Source organism: Xenopus laevis, chromosome 6L (assembly GCF_017654675.1).
Source record: "Xenopus laevis strain J_2021 chromosome 6L, Xenopus_laevis_v10.1, whole genome shotgun sequence".
NCBI lineage: Eukaryota > Metazoa > Chordata > Amphibia > Anura > Pipidae > Xenopus > Xenopus laevis.
The window spans coordinates 115,908,268-115,935,774 of NC_054381.1; the positions used below are offsets into that span (position 1 = coordinate 115,908,268).

At 38.2% G+C, this 27,507-nt stretch overlaps 1 protein-coding gene across 2 annotated transcripts in view; it reads left to right on the top strand.

Annotated features, from left to right (window-relative positions):
* cables1.L (Cdk5 and Abl enzyme substrate 1 L homeolog) overlaps positions 1–27,507 on the top strand; it is a 53,258-nt gene that overhangs the window by 19,376 nt on the left and 6,375 nt on the right. For both annotated transcript variants that reach the window (XM_018267942.1, XM_018267941.2), the window contains exons 2-7: positions 13,436–13,507; positions 15,694–15,786; positions 17,996–18,073; positions 23,887–23,992; positions 25,291–25,447; positions 26,255–26,358. In XM_018267942.1, coding sequence (XP_018123431.1) covers positions 13,436–13,507; positions 15,694–15,786; positions 17,996–18,073; positions 23,887–23,992; positions 25,291–25,447; positions 26,255–26,358 — 610 coding nt within the window. The remainder of the gene's footprint in view (positions 1–13,435; positions 13,508–15,693; positions 15,787–17,995; positions 18,074–23,886; positions 23,993–25,290; positions 25,448–26,254; positions 26,359–27,507) is intronic.

Genomic DNA, 27,507 nt, shown 5'->3' on the forward strand with positions numbered 1-27,507 from the left:
AATAAAAAAAGAGAATAAAATTTGATTTCCCTTAAAGAGGTGGTTTAAGTAAATTTTTTGTATGTCTTAAAATACCCTATTCGTAGCAACCTTTAGATCGGTTTTCATTGTTTATTTTTTAAAGTTTTGCCTTCTTCTGCCTCTGACTCTTTCCAGCTTTCAAGTGGGGGTCAGTGACCCCATCTAAAAAACAAACAAATTCACTGTAAAGCTAAAAATGTATGGTTATTGCTACTTTTTATTACTCCTCTTTCTATTTAGGTCCTCTACTTTTCATATGCCAGTCTTTTTTTCAAATTAATGCATGGTTGCTCAGGTAATTTGTAGGGATGAACCGAATCCACTATTTTGGTATCAGTCGAAGCCTGAATCCTTCACAAAAGATTCTGTTGAATACCAAACCGAATCTGAATCCTAATTTGCATATGCAAGGGGAAAACATTTTTACTTCCTTGTTTTGTGACAAAGTCATGTGATCTCCCTCCCCGCCCCTAATTTCCATATGCAAATTAGGATTCGGTTCGGCCGGGCAGAAGGATTCGGCCATATCAGAATCCTGCTGAAAAAGGCAGAATCCTGGATTCGGTACACCCTAGTAATTTGGACCCAGAGTGCCGAAATTTCAAACTGGTGAGCTCCTGGGAAAAAAAACGAAATAACTCAAAAATCACAAATAATAAAAAATGAAAACCAATTGCAAATTGTCTCAGAACATCACTCTCTACATCATACTAAAAGTTAACTCAAACGTGAACGTGACTTAATTCACATGATTTTAAGGGTTTGGATTTGGTTCAGCCAGGCTCTTGATTCAACTGAATCCTAGTAAAATAGGCTCAGATTCACCCGGAGTTAGTATAATTTTATAATTATCCTGCATATACTCAGTAAGGCATTTAAACTGCAGCCTGAGGTGACATTGCAAACAAGTAGTGCTGTGATTGACTGTCTCCAAAATGAATAGGAGAGGCCTGAAGCATTCGATTATAATGAGCTTTTCTTACTGTCTGCTTTCTGGTTGCTAGAGTCAGTGACCTTAGCAACCAAATGTTTTTTTGTTTGGTAGGAGGCAAAGCAGTGTAACTGCAAATTCACACATATTTAGACTGTAAGCTCTATGGGCAGAGACCACTTTCCTACTGTGTCTCTTACCACACAGCACTTAAGCTTTGTGTACTGAAATGAGCTCTGTGTACTGTATATGTGTACTATGCATTATTTATTTGAGTACTGCTGCACTGAAGTAACAGACAAGGATATCCCATTCCCATTTTTTTGTTGTAACCCAGACTGTAGTGTAAATGGCATTAGTAGTGCTGCTGCTGGAGCTGGCAATGATTTGTGCTTGGATTCTGTGCCATTTAGACTTGGCTGTGCTTCATGAAACACGGGTGAAGTTTGGTCATTTCAAAAATACATGGGTTTGTGTAAATTTGGAGATGAGAATGGAAAGATGAAGAGGTAGCAGCATGGCCAGGAAATAATGCTCCTGAGTTCCAAGGATTAATTTTACATGAAATATTCATCTTTTATAATCCTAGCCATAACTGAGCCAAACTGAAATTGTATAGGAGAAAACATGTTCCAATAGCCATGCTCTGTATTATGAAAACTGTATACAGAGGCGCTGCACCAATGAGGCGAGTTGAGAAACTAGTTACCAAGGACGGCAAAATGCTGCTCCTGGTACTTTAAGAGCAGAATTACAGTTTGAAAACGGAAAATTCGGCTCTTCTAGCGCAGAGGGCGCAATTTAGGAAAATAAGGAAAATGCCATTAGGCCTATCCAATCACTTTTGTAACTATATTGTGTCAATTAGACCTTTATATTCATTTTCGCAACAATATTCTGACGCTATTATAAGTTTAAAGATTTTGCTCTCTGCGCTAGCATTCTGGCCCTCTCCACTGCCCTCGTGGACCGCAAGGACCCCTACAGCGAGAGGGGCCAGGATTGCCCATGACTGTATACGGTGGTGTTAGAGTGCAACTCTATAGGTAATAAACACAAATAATAGCCATCCTAGGAATGCAGATTTCATGTGTGGTCTTTACCTAATAACCACCCCCAGTTGCTGCTGGATATATGCAAATAAGGGAATAAGTGCGGCTCACCGAAAATCCTTGTTGGTTTAATTCCACAGGTTATCCAGTGTTAGATATCCCAAATTAATGTATCAGTAATGTGAATTGCCCATGACAATCACTTGCTTTTTGTAACTATATTGTGTCAATTAGACTTTATATTCATTTTCGCAAAAATATTCTGACGCTATTATAAGCTCGAAGATTTTTTTAGCTAAAAAGACTTATATCTATAAAATATCTATTCAGGCAAACATGTTGCCAAGCTGTTACAAACAGCATAACGACAATGGCTAATGCACTGCTGCTGGATATACCCCAGCAGTGCATTACAATGCTCTCTCTGGTGCCTGACCTTATGATAGGCTTTGACAAAGGCCGGGCCTAGGGCGGCAATATTTTAGGGGGAACATGCAACCCAGCCGCATTCTAAGGAGCACTGGGAACATACAGCTCCCCCGTGGTCTGGAGCGTGCGATGGGTTGTACGTGTGATGTTAGGCGGGTGGGTGTGTAGGAAATCCGTGCCTGGTAATAGGCCCTTACACTGTACAGTTATATGAGTGAGGGACAGTTCAGATATGTTTTTCCTTCTGCAGAATTTGGTGGTTGGATGTCTGTTATATTCACATGATGTGTACTAATGTTTATACAGATGTGCACAGCATCTTGTAAATCTAACGTATAATCTTAAATTTGCTCGGCTGTAGGAAGGGCTTCTGCAATTTGCTTTTGTGTTTCAGTTCAGTGTACAAAGTGATTATTTGTACCAGATGAAACAGGAGAATTTGCTACTAACAGGCCTTTGGAAAAAAGCTTTACTCTAGCTGAGCTCCTGGAAGTTTCCTGGCATGCTTTATGGTGGCTCAACCTCTATGGTAATATCCCAGCAATATGTCAGAGAGTTCTGGATCCTGTCAGAAACCCATTGTTTACATTGCTGCATATTCACACAAGGGGATCTGCCAGCATTGCAGAGCAGCAGTGTCAAAATATGGGCCACCTCTTTGAGGTAGACCGTTGTGATTGGCTTACACACGGAACCCTTGCATAGTTGTCATATGTCACTATTTCTGTTTTTTGCCAATACTTGTTCAGGTGTGTCCTTTAATTGGGCCAACGGGATCATTCCTCATTCTTTGCCAATTCTACTTTGCCTTGAAATAGTTGCAACAACAAAAATGACAGAGCACTTAGAGTGAACATTCGACTGCAGGGCATAATTGTTGAATAGCAAAGTCTGCAATTTTTACGATCCTATAGGTATAGTAACATTCAAACTTTATAGGGCTCATTTACAAACTATGAGATTTTTAGAATTTCATTTATCAATGGGTTAAAGTTCTCATCCCAATAAGAAGCAATAGCAGATGAGTTTTTATGTGCTGAGCTCTAATCTCACACTTAAATGAGATTCTGTGTGTTATCAAGAATGCTCAGGACCTGGGGTTTTACCGAGAATGGATATTTCCGTAATTTAGATCTTCATAAATTAAGTCTACTAAAAAATCATGTAAACATTAAAAACACTCAATAGGCTGGTTTTGCATCAAATAAGGATTAATTACATTTTAGTATGGATCAAATACAAGGTACTGTTTTATTATTACAAAAAAGGGAAATCATTTTTAAAGTTTTAGATTGTTTGGATGAAATGCAGTCTGAGAGACAGCCTTTCTGTAATTCAGATCTTAATGGATAACGGGTTTCCGGATAACAGATCCCATACCTTTACAAATCAGTTTTGTGCCTGGTTGCAATATGCACAGGGAACCATGAGAGTAGCGCCTCCTCAAGGCAGGTATTATTTATAGGGATCATTTGGTGTATTGGTTCAGTCTCTGTACGTTGCCTCATAGGGACTTAAAGATACATCTTGGATGTATTTTAATCTGCAGGTACTCTAATTTCCACAAATGCCCTTTCATTTCAATATGTTCCAGCAGTGGATCTACATTCCATACAAGTGACTGGGGATGTGTATTAGTGGGGCAGACACACCCAATGCATTAAGTGCAGTTTCATGTCTTATTTTTTAATCCAATGTTGTACATGATTGTGGTTTATTGATTAAGGTTATAGTTTAATAGTCACGCCTTCTTCTTGATAGGCTACAGTGCTTATTATTCATAGCAATTGTATGTGTGTGTGTTGCATGTATTCAAGCAGGATACAACAGCAACTCTAGGGGCTGCAGAGAAAACCACTCGCCTGCCATGTTAAAGATACATCTCTGTTTCTCTTAGTTTATGGAAACCTTTGGTAATGTATTCGTTTGGGAGACAAGTTCTTCTGTACATAAGACTATGTGCCCTAGGCTGTCATAAATTATTAATAACCAGACTTCATTTATTAAAGGAACAGTAGAAATGTATATAGCTCACTGACTTACTGTATATGCAAAGATTTGTATAGCATGACAAAAGTCTGATACTTCAAATTACAACTTTGTTAAAGCTGTAAAGGAGCAGTGTACCTTCAAGATTTTAAATATGCTATAGAATGGCAAATTCTTAGCAAGTTTTCAATTGGTCTACATTTTTTATAGCTTTTGAATTATTTGCCTTCATCTTCTGATGCTTTGAAACGGATGAGCGAATTTGTCCCGTTTCGCCGTAAACTTTGCTCCGAAATATTTGCAAAACTCATTGAAGTCAATAGACGTCAAAATTATTTTGTTGCCCGAAGTTGTCTCACAAGGAAACTTTGGCCGACTTCGGAAAACAAAGCACTCCCGCCATCCCGTTGGCGGTTTAGATTGTAGCCAGCGGGAAGGCATTGCGGGGAGATTAGTCGCCCGAAGAAGAGCCGATTTGTCGCCCGTCGACGAATCTCCCTGAATCTCCATGTGTGTCTCTGCCCTTAGATGTTAATATATAAAAATCAGCGGTGCATTTTCTTCTTTTATTAAACAATAGTCATGTGATCCAAGTGACATCAGAAAGCCCTGACTGAACTGAAGACATATCTAAGCATAGTTTATAAAGTGAATAATGTACCCACTATTGTAAAGTATATGGATATTAGATTTCACAGAGTCATTGCATGCCCATGTAATATAAGTATAAGACTGAAGACTGAGTGCTTCTATACAGAGTCCACAAATCACATTATTAAGCACTGATTTTAACGGATGCCACCACTAAGCAGCAATTATAATGATATAAATTACAGGATATCCATTTCTTCATTTGTCCAGTGTATTATAGGGATATATTTAATATTATAATGTATTTGCCTTTGAAGGTAGTATTGGTTTAAACTTTTTTGTTCTCTGGCTCTGACACTTAAAGCAATGTAACAGAAGTCCGTTCTACTTCAGGACTACTAATCATCTGTAATCTGCTACCTTGTTTCAGGAGTCATAAACAGTAGTACAGAGAATAGACACAGCCTAACAGGTATTGATGGCAATAGCAATTGCATGTACAAATATCTTTAGAACCATAGAACATTTTTAATTATATACTGAAAAATTACTCAGAATTGCTTTTTTTTATTATGCAAATACAGTTTTTGGGCGGAGATCTTTAAATGTTTACTTATGTAAGTAAACACAGGCCTCACTCCCATTCACATGATTTAATAATAAGGTGTAACATTTTATGTAATGGTCTATTTTTAACCGTCAATGTTGACATTTTTTGTAATGATGGGTGTCTGGAGCGGAGGAGTCTTTGGCAATTTAACGAGTGGCTCTGGATGGTAATAATAGTTCTTTGTGCCTCTATAATGCTGCCTGAGATGCTGGTTTAACCTTGACTCCCACTTGTAAGTCCTTTAGCAGTTATTCAGTCTGCATTCCAACAACTGGGAAGGTTTTGACAACAGTAAGTAAAAAAAAAAAAAACTCCTTTCAGTGTTTTGGGTAATTTATTTTTAAAGGGTAATTAGTAAAAAAAAAAAAAAAAAAAGGCAAAGGAGCCTTATACTATTGGGCATGGCTTCCATTGTGGAATATAACTGTAGGTGTATTTATTGTTGCACTGTTTGGGTCTGGATTTTATTGCAGTGTGGGCACATTATTGCAGCTTCCACTTACATCAGTAAACACAATTATGTTGATCAATTACCCCCCCCCCCATGACCAGAATATCCTGTTGGGATACAACTGAATATTTTACAGGTAAATATAAACCCTTCCTGTATATAGGTATAGTCCCCTTTGGCAATACAAGCTTTTTCTTTATTAGGCATCTTCCTGATCCCAAACTAGGGGTCTGGGACTGATTTTTTTCCCCTGTCATACTGTAGGTTTCCCTGGATCAGTTACCACATTTTGAATGGAAAAGGGGATTTTGTGCCCAAAATGTTTTAAAACCGCTAAATAAATGAATAGAACTATTTCCCATACTGAGATTTTAAGAAGTTCCAGTTATCCCTGTACTGTGCTTTTCACCTTCAGTTTGGTACAGGTATGGGATCTATTATCCAGAATACTCGGGAACATGGGGTTTTCCCGCATGAGTATTTCTGTACTTTGGATCACCATACTTCAAAGTCTACAAAAAAATACATTACATAAACCCAATAAGATTGTTTTGCCTCCAATAAGGATTACTTAAATCTTAGTTGGAATCAAGTAAAGGTACTGTTTTATTATTACAGAGAAAAAAAGAAATAATTTGTTGTTTGGTTATATTGGACTTTCTGGGAGACAGCCTTCCCGTAAGGGATCTTATGCCTGTATTCCCATTCAATTCTGTTGTCTATAAACCAAGTGTCTTATATTAGTCACCAGTGGGGTAGTTATTTACTCCACTGCCCTGGACCACCCCAGAAGCTTGCATGCTAGAAGATTCGTTTTTTTTGTATCAGACATTGGGGGTGGGCTCTGTGGGACTATAGGCCCAAATGCAATCGTACCCCCAGTAGATAAGGCCACTAAGTCACAGTCACAATATTTCCATTGGGTGACAAAGTAGCCCTATACATCCTGCAGAGGGAAAGAAATTGTTTTGATGCAGATAGGCATTTTCAGCTTGGTGCTGTTTTTCTTTCTAAAACCCAACAGCTTTATTTGTGTAACAACCAGTAACATGGGGAATGATGCAGAACCAATCATTCATCTGAAGGAACATTTCATATTGAAGCTGTAGAAGCTGGTATTTTGTTTCTTCCCTGTGGGACCACGTATAGTACATGTGCAAGTCACACTGATGTCTTGAGCTGTGATGGGTTAAAACTCTAATAAAAATCTGCCTTACTTGGTACTGTATAATAAAATTAATACCTGGTATTTGCTAGCAATCCCTTTATGTGTTTACATCTGTTTATAGTATATAATTAAGGCGGAATGAGGCCATAGGGACTCCAGTCTCTGGCGACTAACCATAATTTTTCTGTGTTTTGTTCCTGAGTATTGTGTTATTGTTTTACTTGGTTGCAGACTGTTGCACTGCCAGATGCTATCACATATTGGGGCTCATTTATCAACACCGGGCAAATTTGCCCATGGGCAGCAACCAATCAGATTGCTGCATTCATTGTTCTACTTGCAGCTGGTTTCAAAAAGCTAATCACTGATTGGTTGCTATGTGTAACTGCCCATGGGCAAATTTGCCCAGTGTTGACAAATGAGCCCCATTGTGTGCAGCCTACGTTTCTCTGTTCTACTGCTGTAACAACTAGATTGTATTGAAGCATTTTATCTTAAAATACCATAGCAGTTGAACAAGGTATCCTTGGATGTTTAGCTGCTGAAACAGAGAATTCTATGGAAATTAATTTCAAGAAGTGCTTTGTCTGAGTCTTAGCCTGACATGATAATCAACAATACAATTGGGTTTGAAGTAAGCCAGTGATGACTATGAGTTTTTGGAGACAGAGCAAAGACTGAGCAAGTTCGTGAACATTTCCGGTGACATCAGGAAATCAACAGCAGGGGTTACCCCTAGAAATTTGGGCCATATGTGCACTACGATATTACTCTGTATTACATTTTATCACTCCTTTATTATAATATTGAACATTTTTCTATGTTCCTAAGGATAAATATACATTCTTACTATTTACCGGAACACTATTGGTATATTCTGTTTTTCCGAAATGCTTCTGGCTTTGATGTCTGGTAGTACTTTTGTTGCCGTAGAAAGCCATCATTACTCAGGGTATTGGAGGTAAGGGCTGAGTAAGGAGCTGGGCCTGAACATCATGTTCTTCATCCTCTGATCATTTTGACCTTAAAGGGGAAGTATTGCGAAAATGAAAATGTAATATAAGCATACTGAAATAAGAAACATTGTAAATCCACTTAATTAAATAGTCTGCATTGTTTCTGAAATAATCAAGTTTATGTTCACTATCCCTCTCGCAGCATCTGTTTCTCTTTATTCTCTCTTCATGCAGCAGTTGGGCATCAGAGAGTCATTGACAGATCCAATATATTTTATATAGGGGGGCTCGTTTACTAGCAGATGTATTAGAACTCACTCATATAACTGATTCCAGTACAAACAAAATTAACAAAAATAACTCCTTTTGCACAAATTCTGCATGTAGAGAGAAATGATGTCTGGTGATTTTAACAGAGTGAGCTCTAATACATCTTCTAGGCAAAAGAGCCCCCCTATAAGATATATTGGACCTAACTGTAAGTGATTATCTGACACCCAATACCTGCATGAAGAGAGAATGAAGAGAAACAGATGCTGAGAGAGGGATAGTGAAGATAAACTTGATTATTTCAGAAATGGTACAGAATTTTTAATTGATTGTATTTAGAAAGTTTCTTACTTTAGTATGAGGAAGCTTATATACAATTTTCATTTTCGCAATAGTTCCCATTTAAAGTCAGGCTTAGAACTGCAATTGTCTTGTGTGCGTATATGACCTTGTATGAAAGCAAATTTAAACTATAACACCTGTGTATGTATGTGTATATGTCAAGCTGTTTGTTTTCCTTTGGTTTGAAATATTTTATTTGGTTTTCACAATAAACCATAAAAATCAATATGATAACAAATAGTATGCAGAATAAGAAGATTGTTTTCCTTTGGAGGAGAACCTCAGCTTCCTGATGCTGTACAAATGTTGACACAAGTAACAGGTTTCATTGTTCTATATAAGTCATGGATGTCCAACCTGTGGCCGTAGAGTTGCAAACCTCATCTCCAAGCATTCACAGCTATAAGACCGCTGAGGTGCCATCATGAGATACTGAGAGCACAGGTAGTCCTTATACTGGTGATCACTGCTAGTGCACATGCATAGAAGGAATCACTGTTGCCTGAGCTTGTTCTGTATAATTATATTCCCCTAATAGAGAAAGACAGGATCCTGATTCCAACACTAAGAACTGATTGCGATTCTGTTTCTCTTTTTTTGTTTTTGCTTCAACAAATTTCTGTTATTCCCCATACAGAAATTGTATTTCTCTGCACATCTGTATTGGGTCAGGGTTTCTTTTAGTATTTAAATAAATGGTGAAGATTGCATCCCATGGATTTATTCCTTGTGCTCTGTAGAAAATATAGGGTGTTCTTTCTCTAAGCTCCTAGGCAACTCCACCTATTAGCAGGTGCCAAACCCTGATAAAACACTTATTCTGTTGATCACTTCTGCTTTGCTTTATGGGCTGTGCCAGACTGCCTCCCATTAGACAGTTGCTAAGTGACAGAAGTGTTGGGATAAGTAGCCACTTAACACCATTTCCCCTTACATCCCTTTCAGCTATTATTTATCTTGCTTTTTCTTTTAATTGTTTATTCAGTATAAAAATGTCTGGCCTGTATGTGTTTTTTTATTTATTATTCTGCTGGTACAGGTATGGGGAAAGTTCCGAATTACAGGAAGGCCATCAAATAATTCAACATTTTTAATATTTTTTCTTTTTCCTCTGTAATAATTAAACAGTACCTTGTATTTGATCCCATATATCATAATTAATCTTTATCGGAGGCAGAACAATCCTATGGGGTTTCTTTAACATTTGAATGATTTTTAAGTGAATTTAAAGTATGGAGACCCAAATTAAGGAAAGACCTCTGGAAAAATCAAGGTCCCAAGCATTCTGGATAACTGTTCCATACCTGTATAGATGTTATAAGTCTGTCTTAAAAGAATTTTTCAGTATTAAAATAAAAATGGGGTAAATAGGTAGGCTGTTCAAAATAAAATATGTTTTCAATATAGTTATATAAGGTATAAAGGCTGGAGTGACTGGATGTCTAACATCATAGCCAGAACACTACTTCCTGCTTTTCAACTCTTGGTTTCCACTGATTAGTTACCAGGCATTAACCAATCAGTGACTTGAGGGGGAGCCACATTGGCCATAACGGTTTGCTTTTGAATCTGAGCTGAATGCTGAGGATGAAATGCAAACTCACTGAACAGTTATGTTCCATGTAAGTCGCTGTCTTAATAGAAACCTTTTTTGTTTTGCACATCTATATGCCCAGTTTTTATTTTTACACTGAACGTTAAGGATGGGGTTCTCATTTAAATAAAAGGGAAGGTGCTGCCAGTGAAGACTTTTTCATTATCTTGGTTCTGAGTGATAAACTGCCATAAAATCATAGCAGGATGGATTCACATAGTGAGAATGATACTCTTACAAAAGTCATATACTCTTTAAAATTCACTTTTTCTTGATAAATTGTCCAGCTCATCTTCAGAAATAAGATTCTACATTACTCTTATTAAGCTCTGTAGTTTCTTTTCTATTAGAGTTTGAGCTATGTCCTTCTCATTATTAGCTTATTCCCAGTGGATGGTACAACTTGTACATTCCGACCATGGTTATTCGCTTCCTAGTGGGTGCAACAATCTTCCCATTGCTGTTGACTTCCCAATGGGTGCTACATTCTTCCCACGTCTGCTGGCTTCTCCATGGGTACTACATTCTAACTAAGGTTACGGCTTCCCAGTGGGTGTTCTATTCTTCCCATGTTTATTGGTTTTTCAGTCCGTACTACATTCTATCTGTGGGTGAAACAAAAGAAAATCATATTATATCCACAGTGTGAGCTTCTAAGTAATGAATCTACAATAAAATAGTACAACCAAAGCCAATGTCAAATGATTTTGAAGTGCAAGCAAAGTGTGGTTTTTCTTTATCTTTTGTCTAAGGATTTGATATTCAGCTGAATCTAAATATTATAGATTCCACTAATCCCTGGTTACTTTATTGCATGTTAAAGAAAATGTTATCACAATTTAACGTGATTTCTGTAATCAATATATTCTTTTGTTGGCCACTGTTTTTTCTTCAGAGCTTCTCAGGGCACTTCTAAAGTTTGCCAGAGCAAAACAACCCACAGCAAATGCATTCTGTGCACATTAATAATTACACGTGATATTTTTCTTGTGTTTGACTGGGGCTTGTGCTGGTTAGGCAGTCTAGAAAATTGCTTTATCTTAAAACAACATTTTGTCTAATCCTAAACTCAGTCACAGTAGGGTGTAGTGTTTAATTGTTGGGCAAGTACATAGCAGTTTTCATTGCATGTGTTGAAAGGACAATGCATTGGAGAGCAAAATAAACAGACATTATGGCTGTTAATCAAGTTTTTTATTCAGTTAGATGTGTCATACACTTCCCTTATCAGGCACATTGCACACAAACCACTTTGTTTAACATGTACATTGTCTAGAAAGGAAAGAAAATGCTGAGAGTTGTGTGGGATACTATTCTAACAGTGCTACCTTGACTCCAGCGTGCTACTGAATCTCATGTGGGAATAAGGCCAGAATAAGCAGATCTCTGCCTGATTTGATCAGCCAAATCGGGGTGATTTCATGACTGAACCAGGGACGAATGCTTATATCGTACTGAGATCCATCAGACAAGCATGCACTAATTTGGTACTCATCAAATGCAATACTTAAACCTGCTTCACCTGCTTGAGTTTAGTCCTTAAGCTTGCGGGGTCCACCATGAGATCTTTACCAATGGTTCCTTTAGGCCCTGCAACTTAACGGGGTTTCACCATCACCACAGGGAAGGTTTCCTGCAAAGACAAAAACAAGTTATGATTCTGTGCAGTGAGAGAGGTCATAATGATTTATGGATGGGGTTCAGACATTAGCTACTAAGGAAACTAGTAGAAATGGACCCAGACATTTAGGAGGTTATTTATTAAGGTTTGAGTTTGAGTTGTGTTTTCCATGAAAATTCGAGTTTTCGAGTTTTTTGGTCAAAAGTCAAATTTTCTTAAAAATCTTTTTCGATATTTATTATACCCCAACCCTGGAAATAACTTGAATCTGAAAATACACCATCTAAAACCTGTCAAGGTCAAATAGAAGTCAATGGCAGAGGTTCCTTGAACGATTTGAAGATGTTTGTAGCCTTCATGATGGGTTTTTTGTGGAGAGTTTTGCCTGAAAACTTGAGTGATTAGAGTTGTTTCCTGCTGAAAACACGATTAATTCAAGTTTTTGCGCTGTTAAACCCTGAACTCGCTGAATCAAGTTTTTCCCCATTTGAGTTTTTTCTTAAAATAGAAACCATTCAAGTTCTGATTTCTTTCAAGGTATAAAAATGTCTAAAATTCGACCTTTGATCAATAACCCCCTTATTATGGGTCAGTAAAGAATGGATTTTTCTCTCATGCATGGTTAAATTGGAGGCTAGCCAGCTGGGGACTGTTCTTGGAGAGTGTTATGGAAAAACTGAACTGGGTGCGTATTTGTTTGTGTAGTTTAACATAGTTCTCCATTGAGCGAGTATATTTCATAGCTGGTTTTGAAGGGAAAGCCAAAAAGCATCTTGAACGTTACTGCCTTGAACTTTACACACATACATAACATATGTGAAGTGTCAGAACTATATGAGTTAGGATATCTTTGTTGTTACTTTTTAAACACGAGTCATTTACAAACACAGTGCAGTGTGGAAACTTCACCAGGCGGAACTCCTGTTATGACGCTGGGATTCGGAGAAATACCACTGCAAAATTGTAAACAATGAACATTGCACCATCAGTGTTGTTTGTAAATGGCCTTTATAGTGTTCAGCCAAACCAACTCCATACCAGGATACCGTGTGGCTTCTGATGATGCTGCATTTTTCATTTTCTAAAATTTAAGTACGCTAATTTAACCAAATCTTTTAAGGAGGACTTGGTGTCTGGTAGGATCCGTAAGTGATAGATTCTGTGCATCCCTAATAAATTATTACTTTTTGTTCCCTTACAAAGCAATTGTCATTCAGTGACTTACTGTAGCTAATGGTATGAACAAAACCCTTTTCTGCCATTTAATCAATAATGGTTTCCCTTAACTTTGCATTACAATTTAAGCACCACGTAGGTCATTTATAGATGAGGGTTTTGCCATTCTGCCGTTGTACTGTAATACTGTATTCCATATGGCAACTGTCTAAATTGTTCTTTTTGTTCTTTAAGGCGCCGCTTGATCTCCCAGCGATCTTCTCTAGAAACACTTGAAGACATAGAAGAAAATGCTCCATTAAGGAGGTAAATATTTTCCTCTAGTGTTCTTTAGCTTGATTTTTTTTAATTGTGTGAATAACTTTTTGTCCTGGTAAGAAATGAATGTTTTCTTTGTTTCCTTCTGTTACCAAGTAAATCCAAAACAAGCATTATGGGAATGATCATGTCATTTTCATTCCATTTGTTCATACCCTTTTTCCAAAAACAATTAAGTTGTTAACCTCTTCCTCGTCATTCTGAGCCTTGTTGTTGTGCTTTCAGTGCTCCTAATCTAAAACTAAAAGGTGCTTATACTTTAAAACAAACCTTGCACCAGTTAATGAAGCATATATGAAACATTCCAGCCCATAATTACTTACTGGCTCATTTGCACATTCAATAGTTCATGGCATAACAGCAGTTAGCATTGATTGGCCTAGGTCAATGTCAGATTGGCACCAATTGTGTAGATTGGACCCTATGGTTTTAATTGTTTCATATCTACAAAAAAGGTAAAACAGATATAACTACATATATTGTTTTTCTTTAGGCTACAATGAAAACAACCACTTATTCAGGCAGCTAGAATCCTGTGACTGTAATAAAGTTGAATAAAACCTATACTGATTGGGATATACACCCCAAATGAAATGTGGCCTGCTGAAAGGAAATGTAATTCTAAACACATATACTGCTTTCAGTAGCAATAACATTCAGATATTACTTTAAAACCACTGAACTTCGTTAAATAATGTGTATTGGAAAGTTATATTTAATTTCAGTTAGCAACTTTTTGGAGTTTACAGCTCCTTTAAACATTGAGAATATTGTGAATTTCAGGCAAAAATCTCACAGAAAGAACGTTGCACCTAGGGTTGCCATTTCACCCCTTTAATACCAGTCACATATTGAATCCACATTCTGCATGGAAAATTAGCAAGTAATTCAGATTCAGACTGAGCTAATTTACATGCAGCATGCATCTAAACGATTGCTAATTGGACTTGCGGGGTGTGGATTCAGTATGTAGCCGGTAGAGGGGTGAGGTGGCATCAGAACAGACATAACACCGTAAGCAGCAGGCTGTAGGGCAGAAACAGCTACAGTAAAGCCTATAATGTGCTGTGAGATCATTTCATTCGCACATTTTGAACATTTTCTGTTATTTTATATTGAAACTTTCAATTTACCAAAAACAATATTTCTTGGGTAGCAGGGGTGCAAGAAAGACAACCTATGATTTTTCAATGAATTTCTGAATTTTTGTGTAATTCTACTTCTGTAACAAGATATATGCCTCTAAAAAACCTAAAACGGTTAAAATAGACATTTCTCAAGATACAGAAATATATTGAAAACATATTTTACTGTATTTGTGAAACCTGTATTTGGAAATCCCTAGTGAAGATATATTCACAGCACATGTACAAAACCATATATTTCTACACAGACTACACTTTTATGAATTTATGAAAATCACCTTAAAGGACCAACAAACCCTTGCTACTTAAAACCCCTACCCCCCTACCCTACTTAGACCCCCCTCCCTGCTCCCCCCCAGCCTAGGTGGTACCTTTGATAAACACCCCTAACTTTTTACTTACCCCCTTGGTGCAGATTCTGTCCAGCAGAGTTCACGGGCGCCATCTTCAGCCGCTTCGGTAACCTTCAGGTCTTCTTCCGGCACTTCTGCAATTTCCGTGGCCTTCAGAACATGCGCAGTTGTTGTCAAACAGAAAATTGCTCCAACTGCGCATGCACAGATATGCCGCTGTATTCCTGAAGATTACCGAAGAGAAGAAGATGGCTGCCGTAAATTCCAATGCCTTGAATCTGTACCGAGGGGTAAGTAAAGAGTTTTTTTTAGCAAAGGTACCACCTAGGCTGGCGGGGAGCAGGGTCTATGTAGGGTAGGGGATTTAATAGCAAGGGTTTGGTTCTCCTTTAAGGCTTGTATTTTACATATATATGTACAGTATGTGTGTGTGTGTTGTATAGAATCAGAGTTTAAAATGAAAGGAAACCATAAGCAGATATTTGAGTAAATGTTACAAGCAATGGGAAAACAATATATGAAGCCTCTCAGTCCCAGACTGGATTGTTCTGAATAGCTCTGTTGCCTATTACACAGAAGTAGCAGATTCATTTGTCTGGACTTTCCTTCCTGCCATTGTGCTTGGATCTCATGAAAAGTCTCATTCAAATATGTGTGTTATGTGCTTTTATTTTAGATGTCGGACTCTGTCCGGTTCACCCAGACCAAAGAACTTCAAGAAGGTTCATTTTATAAAGAGTATGAGGCAGCATGACACCAAGAATGGCAGGTAATGTGCTCACATACTGCTCACATTCACTTCCGACTCCAGGGCAGAGAGACAAAAGGGAAGCTTAGTATCCTGAATATATATAAACGACTAACGTTTTTGCAAATGGCATTGACTGGAAAAGGTTATATTTTTTTTATTGAAGTCTGTATATCTCTAGCTATATTTCTTAGAATAAGTGAAGAATAGTGAACATTGATTGTCACATTACTCTATACAGTGTTGTGTTGGGATAAAGAGCACCCATACAGTTTTTAGGTGATCTGGTCATACATACAGCCAAGGTGCACTGATTGATTGCTGCTTAAGAAGCAATTAATGAAAGCTGTGCGATACGGAACGCATTTTAGGACATCGTCAGGAGCACACACGCTCCTGCATGTGCTCTTCTAATGAAGAAGTATGCAGACTCGCCTCTTATTTTACTCACTGGTCCGAAAAGGCTGCAGTCACACCTCCGTGCTGCCCACATTTGCTGTTGCGATCTCTCACCTCGTGGCTCATTCCTCAGCCCTCCCTCCTCGGTCCTCAGCCCTCAGTACAAACGCTCTTCATCCTCAACTCAGCCCTCAACTCAGCTCCTAAGCCAGGCTTAGGAGGGAGTGCTGATGGCTGAGGAGGGAGGACGGAGCGTGTTTGTACTGAGGGCTGAGGAGGGAGGGATGATGCCCGAGGAGTGAGGGCAGAGGAGGAAAGCAGACAGCTGAGCAGGGAAGACCCAGGACGGAGGTGTGACGTAAGCCTTTGAGGATGGGTTAGAGCAAAAGCAGGCAATGCTGCTTTCCTCTGCCTTATGAGATTTTATGCAGTCGAGCAATTTCCCCCGAGGATGTCCTAAAATGCGTTCCGGAGTGCGACACTATGTTAAAGTATCAACACGTACTGCCGGTGTAATCAGTATAATACTGTTCTGTATCAAGTATGTGGTGCAGATAAGAAGCGGCCCAAAAGCTAACAGAAGTGTTGCTAATGTAAAATCATGAGTAGGAGGCTTAGAATAATGTTTATGATCTGGTACTATTACAAGAAATCCACAAAACTATTTAATAATTCTGTTTCACAAGCAGTCATTATTTTTTTACGTTTTAGAAATGTGACCTTTTCCTTGCCAACAACATATGTGCTACGTCATTGGCAAGCAAAGTGACAGTCTGCCAACAATGTAACACATACATTTCCAGGTTTATGGGTAAAGAGCAAAATGCCAGCAGGTAAAGCATTCATTTTTGGGGTTCTCAGCCTACCATTTTCTTAGGGTGTAACCAATACACTAATTTTGCAAGTCACTGACAGATTTCACTTGCTCTAACTGGCCACTTCTGGTGGGAGCTGGAAATTATTGCTACAGTACTGACCAAGGGCATGAGAAATTAAGTTGAGGGAACACATTAACAAGCCATTTATATTTATTTATGAAAACTAGAACAAAAAAATAATAAATTTACTGAAAAGTGAAAGCAGCTCCCACTTGTGAATGCAAATCTGTAACAGCACAACAAGTCTGAGTATCACTAGGTCACATGAGCCAATTAGCAGACAAAGTTCTGTGTATTCCTTCCACACGTCTTCCTGTTACAGTTGTAGTATTCCTGGTCAGGTGATCTCTGAGGCAGCACACAGACCATCACAAAATGGGGGTTCAAGGCAAGAGATATAAAAGGGCAATATTTACTTAAATATATATATACCAGTTTGGTAAGATTCTTTAAAATGCCACTTAATTTGATATAAATCTGTTGCTTATGATTCATTTGGGGTGTAGTTTTCCTTTAAAGGAACAGTTCAGTGTAAAAATAAAAGCATATAGATAAGCTGTGCAAAATAAAAAATGTGTAATATAGTTAGTTAGCCAAAAATGTAATGTCACTGATGGGTTACTGCCTGCTAACCAATCATTGACAACGAAGAGAGCTGCAAAGCAGGAAGTAGTGTTCTGGCTATTATGTTAGACATCCAGTCACTCCAGCCTTTATACATTACATTTTTGGCTAACTAATTATATTGACCAATTTTTTATTTTGCACAACCTATCTATTTACCCAGCTTTTATTTTTATACTGAACAATTCCTTTAAAGAAGGAATTAATATCTAGGCACATAGTAATTATTGTTGTTGACAAGTATAGCTAGCAACATATTGTGTTTATGACTATCATGCACTAAATTTGGTGTTGTTCTGTATTGACTATATTTTATGTTACTTCAATAGGATAGTCCTTATAAGTGGAAGGAGGTCATTCTGTGGTATATTTTCAGTGCTGCCATATCGAGACTGCGCCCATGTTGGGTAAGTATAAATGTGGAAAGAACATTTTTATAGTAACTCTTAGAAGGATGTGGATTGAAAGTATCATTGTGGTAGTTTGGCATAGGATAGCTAAAGAGGCATTCAAATCCTTTTTGTAGTTATGTTTCACTCCTAATTAAATATATATAGACTCATTTACCAAAATAGGGCAAGGTTACAAAGTGTAAGAAATGGGTACAAAGCACCATGATTATGCACTTTGCCCCATTTGATTTTTCAAGTAGTAGTTGTAGAGCAAAGAGTCTAACCTCTCTGTGTGCTGGGCACTACTAAAGGTGGCCATACACGGGCCGATAAAAGCTGCCGACAGACTGTGTCGGCAGCTTATTGGCCCGTGTATGGGGGCCCCCGACGGGCTTCCCCGATCGAGATCTGGCCGAAAGTCGGCCAGATCTCGATCGGATGGGTTTAAAAATCCCGTCGGATCGCGGCCGCATCTGTTCGTTGATGCGGTCCCGCGATCCGACCGCCCGTTTGAGAATGCTAGGATCCGATCGTTGGGCCCTAGGGCCCACGATCGGATCTGCCCGATATTGCCCACCTCAAGGTGGGCATATCGGAGGGAGATCCGCTCGTTTGGCGACATCGCCAAACGAGCGGATCTATCCATGTATGGGGACCTTAAGTTTTGGCAGTTCTGTGTGCGGAAGGTGGTGGATGTTAGAGGGACATCCTTGTCTCTTTTCCTCCAGCCCTTGCACAATGTTTTCCAAATTCCGTTACAAGGGAACTGGAAACAAATCTCAAATAAAGTCGTTCACGTATAGATATGTATATTTATTGTTAGAATGGAACAATAGTCCAACTTCCCATCATAGATCAATCAGATACATCTGGCGTCTCTTCCTAAAATTGTCCATAGACGCAAAGATCCGATCATACGAATCATCGTACGATTGGACTTTCCCATCTCCCGACCTGCCACTAACCATTCTGATCAAGTAAATTACAAAAGAACAGATCAGCCGATGTTCTGCCCCTGACAGCAATCGTATGAAAGTTATGTCCGTCCAAAGTTAGTGTCAGTCTCCCTCTGAAAATCGTACGATCGGCAATGCATACAGAGATATTATCGGCAGCCGACAGAAATCTTTTAACCTGTCCAATCGACCAAACGACCGACCTCCACCAGACGAAAAATGTTGGGACTCTCCACACACAGTCCAAAAATTGTACGAATCCTCAATTTGTATTATCAGATCTTTGCGTCTATGGCCAGCTTTAGAGGCCGGGTAGAAGGTATTAGAATTTTTTCAAAAATAAGGCTGTAAGAAAGCTGCAGTGATAGTGTAAATGTTTCTTTTTTATCCAGACACTTATTTTATTTTTGTTTATTATCAAACTTTATAATGAGTCTTTAAAGATTGCTCATTCAGTCATATTGGCCCCTGCACTTGTAAACTAGGCTCAACTGGGAATAGCCACTTATCCTGCTTTTGTGTTTGTGTACTATGAGAGAAAATTGCAGCACCCCACGGAAACGCCTTGGCAAACACTGGGCATTGTACTAAATATTCTAGTCAAAATCAAAGCCAAGACTCCAGAACTGCAAGCAGCCATATAGCTCATTGTGCCACCATGCTGTCCAATTTACAATCTTATTAATTACACCCAAAGGCTAATAATGGTTTTGTTCAGATGGAAACGCCTGATATTTTGTGTGTTTATAGGCTGAGGTCAGAGTGTGACAAGAGTGTGCAATGCACAAATCTTACTGAAACCTGAAGTCATTCACACTTGTGCCTGACTCAGTGCCTTTGTCAATGGTGTCTGATTGGGTTTTGTTTATATTACACATTATTATCTGTTTTTTATAGCACCAAAATATTCCCCAAAAGAGATTATACATTGTTCACCTCAATCCCTGCCTCAGTGGATGTTACAATCTTAGGTTCCTATCACACTCACACATACTATGATTAGTATTGTCAGGAATGAACCTTCCTGTGTGACTTTTGAGTGTGTGGAGAAACTAGAATACAAAGGGAACCCACTCAGATATGCAAATGGTTCTCTGTCTGGAACTGAACCTAGAACCCCCAGTGCAGCTATCCACTGTGCCACCATGCACCTTAATGAATGCAACAAAACCAGTCTCATGTGTTATTGCAGAGTATTTACAGCAGAATGTATTAAAATTCCACCATTATCCAATTTCATTATCATTTCTCTGATTAATAACCTGCATCTTTGGGCTTCTCTAATTATGGATTAGCCTTTCCTCTGCCATGTGCTATTGTTGGAAGCTGCTGCATTTCCGTGCACTAGGCACATTGTTTTGCTGTGGGGCTGCAAATATTTGATGACTGCTATTTAGATGTTATCTTGGTAGACATCCGTGTTACATCAGTAGAGTAAATGAACTTTTGTTCTCATTGCTCTGCCTGTTTTTCATTACAGTATTGTGCCCTGTTCCAGCTGAATAGCTGGCTATAGTGCTATTTGCACGCTCAACTGGTGCTTTTCACTGCTTCAACCCACTGCCTTTGTATTAGCCAAACATATGACTATTTCTGGGCTAAAATTGTTTGTATTTCTTTTCATCATCCAAATGATAAAGCCATCCAAATAATAATCGCCAAAGTAGTTTATCATAAATATGGGTCACTACTGCATCATTGGTACAGGAGCCCACAGCTGCTTATGCCACCCTCAATCTAGTGCAGTGATTGTCAAATATTTTAGGTTCAAGCTCCATTTGAACATTTGGCCAGCGCATCACTAGGCTCATAAAAAGATTATGCTATACAAAAATATGAGAGTATCAGCCTTTCAGTCATAGTTGTGAGAAGATCTAGGGGAACAAATATATATTCACCCCAAATCTCACCCTGACTGGACTTAAAGCTGGGCTTTCAGGTGTGCCCTATTCTCTTTATTTCTCACCTTAAAAGGGGGTGTTAACCTTTAAATTAACTTTTAATGTGATGTAAAGAATGATATTCTGAGACAATTTGCAGTTGGACTTTATTTGTTATTATTTGGTATTATTGATATATCTAGCTTTTTATTCAGCAGCTCTCTACCTTGGAATTTCTGCAGTCTGGTTGGTATGGTCCAAATGAACCCAAGGAACCATCATTGATTTGAATGAGAGGCTGAGATTTGAACAGGAAAGGGCCTGAATGGAAAGATGAGTAATAAAAAGCAGCAATAATAATACATTTGTCGTCTTACAGCGCATTTGTTTATTTTTGATGCGGTTAGTGTCCTCATTTGAAAGCTGGAAAAAGCCAGTATGAGAAATCAAATGATTAAAAACCTATGAAAATGAAAAAATTAAGGCCATTTGAAAAGTGCTTAGAATTAGCCATTCTTTAATATATTAAAAGTTTTCTTAAAGGCCAACCACCCTTTTAACTGGCCTTGAGTCCCCCTGGCTCTCCTCCAAGCCCCCCTCTGGGTTGACCACACTGTCTGCGACTCCCTGATCTAGTGGGTATTAACTAATGATGTGTGGGTCATTAAAATCTATGGCACCCACCCAAGTCTGCATTTCCTTACTTTTTTCTCAAACCTCAACACGCTGGTGATGTGACAAAGGAAGAGGGGGCTGCCACTGACTTCTTCATGGAAGAGGGCTCTTTGGAAAATGACAGAACTTACAGTGAATGACAGGCACAGGGGCTGACTTTTATAGGTCCAGCAACCCACCTTTGTGACTAAACTTGTCCTTGGATACACCCACACATCACCACTAGCAGCTTGCCTATATCTAATGCCCATGTGGCCCCACCCTACAGTGGTATACAACAAAATGGCACCTATTCAGTGGTATAACTGTAGAGGAAGAAGACCCCAGGGGAAGCCTGACTGAGGGGTTGGCTTTGTCTGTAGCTTTAAAGAACCCCTATGCTCAGTGTCGGACTGGCCCACCGGGATACCAGGAAAATTCCCGGTGGGCCTAGGTATCAGTGGGCCCTCATGCTGCTAAACATTTGTCCTATTTCATGGCCATTCCCTATTTCTATGAGAACAAAGAAGCTAAATAGATGGAATAATAGTTTATAGTATGTAAAGAAAAGAGACTAGGAGAATAGAGGTTGAGCGAGGAGAGGAAGAATAATAGTACTGAGAGTGGACCCGTGATCTAAGGTCTTTTGGTGGGCCGCTGGTCTAAGGTTTTTGGGTGGGCCCCTGTTGTCCCAGTCTGACGCTGCCTTTGCTCGCTTGGCAATGTGACTAATTTGTGGCTCTTGGACTAAGCCTGTGCCAAAATGCATAAACTTCATGTAAATGAATTACTGCCTGTGCTCTCCTTCTCTACTGGAGCATTGCTTTCTTTGTGTTGCAATGTGTTTGCTAAGAGGTTTCCTGCCACTTCCTGTCATCTCTCTTCTTTACACAATCTCCCTTCTACCTGCTTTATAAACTGCAACTTCATGGTTATGATTCCGTTTCTAGTATTCACCACATATTAGAGATGCAATGGAGGCTTGGAGAGTTCCTCGAAGACCACTTGATCAGTTTGTACCTGAGTTTGCATTTCTGTATAGAAATGTATAGGGTTAGTGGCTCTTTTTACAGATAAAATATATAAATATCTACTAGACAAACATTATTGTCCCTGGTTTATTCTTACATCCACATACTGACGTTTTATCTCCTCTTAAAAGTATCTGTAAATAATTCAAGTTATCTCTTGTTGCCTATGTAGTTTTGATAGGAAGAACTTTCCATTCCGTATTCTATAAGCCACAAAGTTGGATAAATAAATAAATAGATTAGTTGAGCTAAGCCTCAGTTTGTTGTCTCTATTTGTGGTGTTTAACCATATGTTTAAAAAAATGTATACTATTTTTTGTTCATCAAAGACCTGCGAGTGCAATATATATATATATATATATATCCCCATCTAATAAACAAATGCCAGTAATACTACAAATGTATTGTTATTGCTACTTTTTATTACTCATCGTTCTATTCAGGTCCTCTTTTTACTATTTACTATGTTCTAGAGATTCAGAATGAGACAGTCAGTCTTTATGAGGGATATATCAGTGTACTTTACAGTCATACATGTCATTGTTTCATGCTGGTAGAAGCTCTCAGTGGAGAACGCAGAAATATCCCATTTCATGCTAATAGATATTAATGTCTTATCCATTCCTGTGTAAAGACAGCATTGCAGTGTTCTGTAACTGGAGACATAACATTACCAGAAGTACACAAGCCAGAAACTATTGCATAACATAGGGGGGAGGAGAGGGATTTTTTAGATCCACTGCAACTTTAGCCATTTTATGATCGAGGACGTTGTTTAACAAAAAAAAAAATGAAATTACACCATAAAGTCATTAAAGAAATGTATATTGTATACAAAAGCCATGAATAAACCTGTAATAGATATCCTTCATAAGCCGAGCTAATTGGTGTCATCAGTTACAGTTGGACCTTATTGATGTCACATTGCAATGCTTTTATTATTACAGGAAATAATGCTCAAACAAGGCTTATGTAGCGACACAAGCAAAGGTTGGCCCTGATCCAGTTACCTATTACAGCCCAGTTGTAGTTATGTAAAGTGTACAGGTAGAGTAAGGAAAGCATAGTTGTTAATGGTCAGTGTGGGTCAGAAGAGTAAGGGCAAACTTTGCCCATATTTTAAGCCCTCTGTAAATATTAATAAACATACTAATCACCATGTTATTGTTGAGATAAGCATGTCTACTCTACTACAGCAGAGATGGCAGCTGTTGGCATCCACTTAATGATTTAAACAATTGCAATGCTTCCTGCTTTTGGCAAACCATCCTGGCTGGCTTGACCTTATGTTATTCTGTAACCTACAGGGAACTAAAACTGGAAGGCACAAGGCAGCGACATTCCTCAGGGGGAATGGGAACCAGAGAGATGATTCTTGGCCTCGAGGGAGTAGAACTTGGTGCTGATGGGAAGGTGAGAATGTAAGCATTGCTTTGGAGATGTCACAGGTGCATTATGGGACGCTGCCTACATTTCTACCGATAAATGGCATATGGAGCATTAGTAGATAAGGATAAAGCCGTAATTACTCATTTATAAGTGCACATGACCAGGCTCGTTTTGACCTTTCCTTCCAAGAATAAGTCAATAATATAAAAAGCACATTAACCACAAGCTGTGGCACCATTTCCAGTGCATAAATCATGAATAAATGAACTTTACTTCCTGTTACCCCTGTGACCTTACCATAAGTGAAGCCATGCTGCTTATTACGTCTGGTCTTTTGGTATGTCGGACGCACACAAATATACACTGCAAGAGTGGTCACAACTTTAGATAGTTCGCACATTGCTTCATTCGTTTATGCCTTTAAATGTACAAATTTGTGGATGACAGCATAATATTTAGTATGATCTGCTACTTGTAACTCAAACAGAGATTTCACCCCATGGCTGTATAGCTTAACTACAACCAATACATCTTGGACGTAAAGGGCCACTGTATATTTATGTATCTGTACCTTCCGCCTTGTGTTTTTCTCTTATCAATATAGTATAATAATCTTTCCTCTGTTTATACTCACACAATTTGCAGTTTCAGTCTCGCCTTCATGGCATTGGTCTCAGTTGGCAGATCACAGCCTTCTTATTTACTTACCCTTGGCCGCCTGTAGTTTTCTAATCCCTATGCAAGAAGCCAGATAATTGAGCCACTCACTTCATGTTACATGAACTTTTATTAGTGTCCGGGGCAAATATCCTAGTCAGTAAACAGACCACAAAATATCATCTTCAATACTTAAAAAGACTCAAGGTTAATGTTAAATAGTTGGTGGTTACTGCAACCTTCTTAGGAAACCGCATGAAGACTCCTGTTAACATTTCTTAAAAAGGAAGTGTTGGTCGCATTGTTTAGTCACATATCATGCACTTCCCATGATTGGCTACTAGATTGTAGCAAACCACTCCCCTCAAATGATTGTCCGTTTTTCTGGTCAGCTATCCCAAAAATAATAGTCAGGCAGGAATGCACAGCACATGCATATCTGTTGTGCGGGCAGTTTGTTTTCCAAAATTAAATGTAAAAGGAAATTTTGTTCTGCTTCTGGGTAGAATGCAGGAAGTAGCTCAGTATTAAAACTTATGGTACTGTTTAATGTTTCTTTGGTGTTTAGTGCCTTTGCCAAGTTGAGTAGATTTCACTGATGCAATAAAACAAAGAACTGCTTTAATGCTAAGTGATCAGCACCCACCACTTTCTCTTCTTTATAGACTGTATCATATACACAGTTTCTGTACCCAACCAATGCCTTGGGAGCCCGGAGAAACACTATAGATTCTACATGCTCCTTCTCTCAGTTTCGGAACACGAGTCACCGCAACTTGACCCTGGGCAGAGCCAACAGTATTCAAGGCAGCATTGATACAGGTAACACTAAATACTGCACTTTAATAGCTCCACTTCTGCAATCTCAGGATAGAACCGAGAATGAAATAATGTGCTTTTTTGTTACTATCATTTCATTACTATTATAAACGTGTTAAATGCCAACACATTCCACAGCATTGTAGAAAAAATGGGTGTATACATTAAACATATAAAAAACTTACAAAAACAACCAATACAGAGAGGACTCTGTCCAAAAGAGCTTACAATCTAAACATTTCTGTTGGGGGTTATATATATATATATATATATATATATATATATATATATATATATATATATATATATATATATATATATGTATGTATATATGTATGTATATATGTATATATATATGTATATATGTATGTATATATGTATGTATATATGCATGTATATATGTATATATATATATGTATATATATGTATATATGTATATATATGTATATATATGTATATATACATATATGTATGTATACATATATGTATGTATACATATATGTATGTATACATATATATATGTATATATATATATATACATATATATATATACATATATATATATACATATATATACATATATATATATATATATATATATATATATATATATATATATATATATATATATATATATATATATATATATATATATATATATATATATATACACATATATATATATATATTGCTTTTGTGACTAGGGAAATGAGTGTGTGAGATTTCTGGATTTGAGGCCTACTGCTCCCTCGGTGAAAATGTTGAATGATGGATTAACCAGGGGGTGATGAGTGTTTTGTGATTTTGCAGGAAGTGACATAGGAGAGTTTATTGAATATGATCCTAACCTTCTGGATGATCCACAGTGGCCATGTGGCAAGCACAAACGGGTTCTAATCTTCCCTTCCTATATGGTAAGTGTAGAAGCATTTAATTTTTATTTACTTAAGGTATAGTGGTAAAAGGATATTAATAGGACATATGTTGGCCGTATAGTTGAAATTTGCATAAATGATGTAGATTGTGGCATGTAGGAAATTATTTCTGTCTTCAGGATAGTCATACAGTCATGCAATGAAAATTCCACAGAGAGTTAAATGCAGAGAAAGCTGTGTGAAATCCTAATCAATTTCTGCTGTTACTGTTATATGCTAATGCATGAGGTGTGACAGCAGTGATGCAGCTGCCAGCATTTCCTTGGACACGAGAGGGAAGCTATAATTTGTTTGTTAAATGGAAAATGCAGATCAAGAAGGGAGGGAAGTGAAAAACAAATGACAAAATATGGCAAAACTCTATGGGCCAGGAGATGGGTACTGAAATGATGAGTTGCTAAAATTTATTTCTACATCTTCTCTGGATTCCTGATTGTGGGGGATGGGTTTAGCACACAGAAAGGGCAGGTTCTTATAAGGGCACCTCTTATGTTTGGGGTTAGTAAACATTGCAACTAGCATGAAAATACCATGAGCTGTATGATTAACAGTCTTCCCCTAAAAATAAATCCACTTTGAAAATAAGGTTGTGTTTATATAAAACAAAATATTATAAAGTAGTAATGTGTTAGAATAGAATGAAGTTGTTTCTATTTTCTGTCTCTAACTCAGCACCAGGTAACAGGACTCATGGGGCATTTATCAGAAAGCCAACTGACAACTATGTAGCTAGCATTTCGGCTAGTGGCACACATAGCAGAATTCTCAACCTATTGATAAACACAGGCTGTGTATCCTCTCCTCCTAAAAGCTTTTTCGGGCCAGCACAATGGCTCCAGGTGCAGACACACGCAATGGATTTTGACTCGAAAATGCTGAAGTATGCCTTTTGGAGCCAAAATATACTCCTTGTGTCTGCACCTGGGCCAACACAATAGTTTCAAGTGCAGTGCAGTAAAAAGCTTTTAGCAGCTTGAGGGAGGATGAGAATCTGCTATGTGTAGCACCGGCCTAAGAGCTCTTTCTTTTGCTCATTCACTTTGACAGAGGGGTTGATTTATGAGCATAGGCGCTAAACTGCCCAAGTGCAATTGCCTATAACAAGTAATCAGTAATTCATTTTGATCA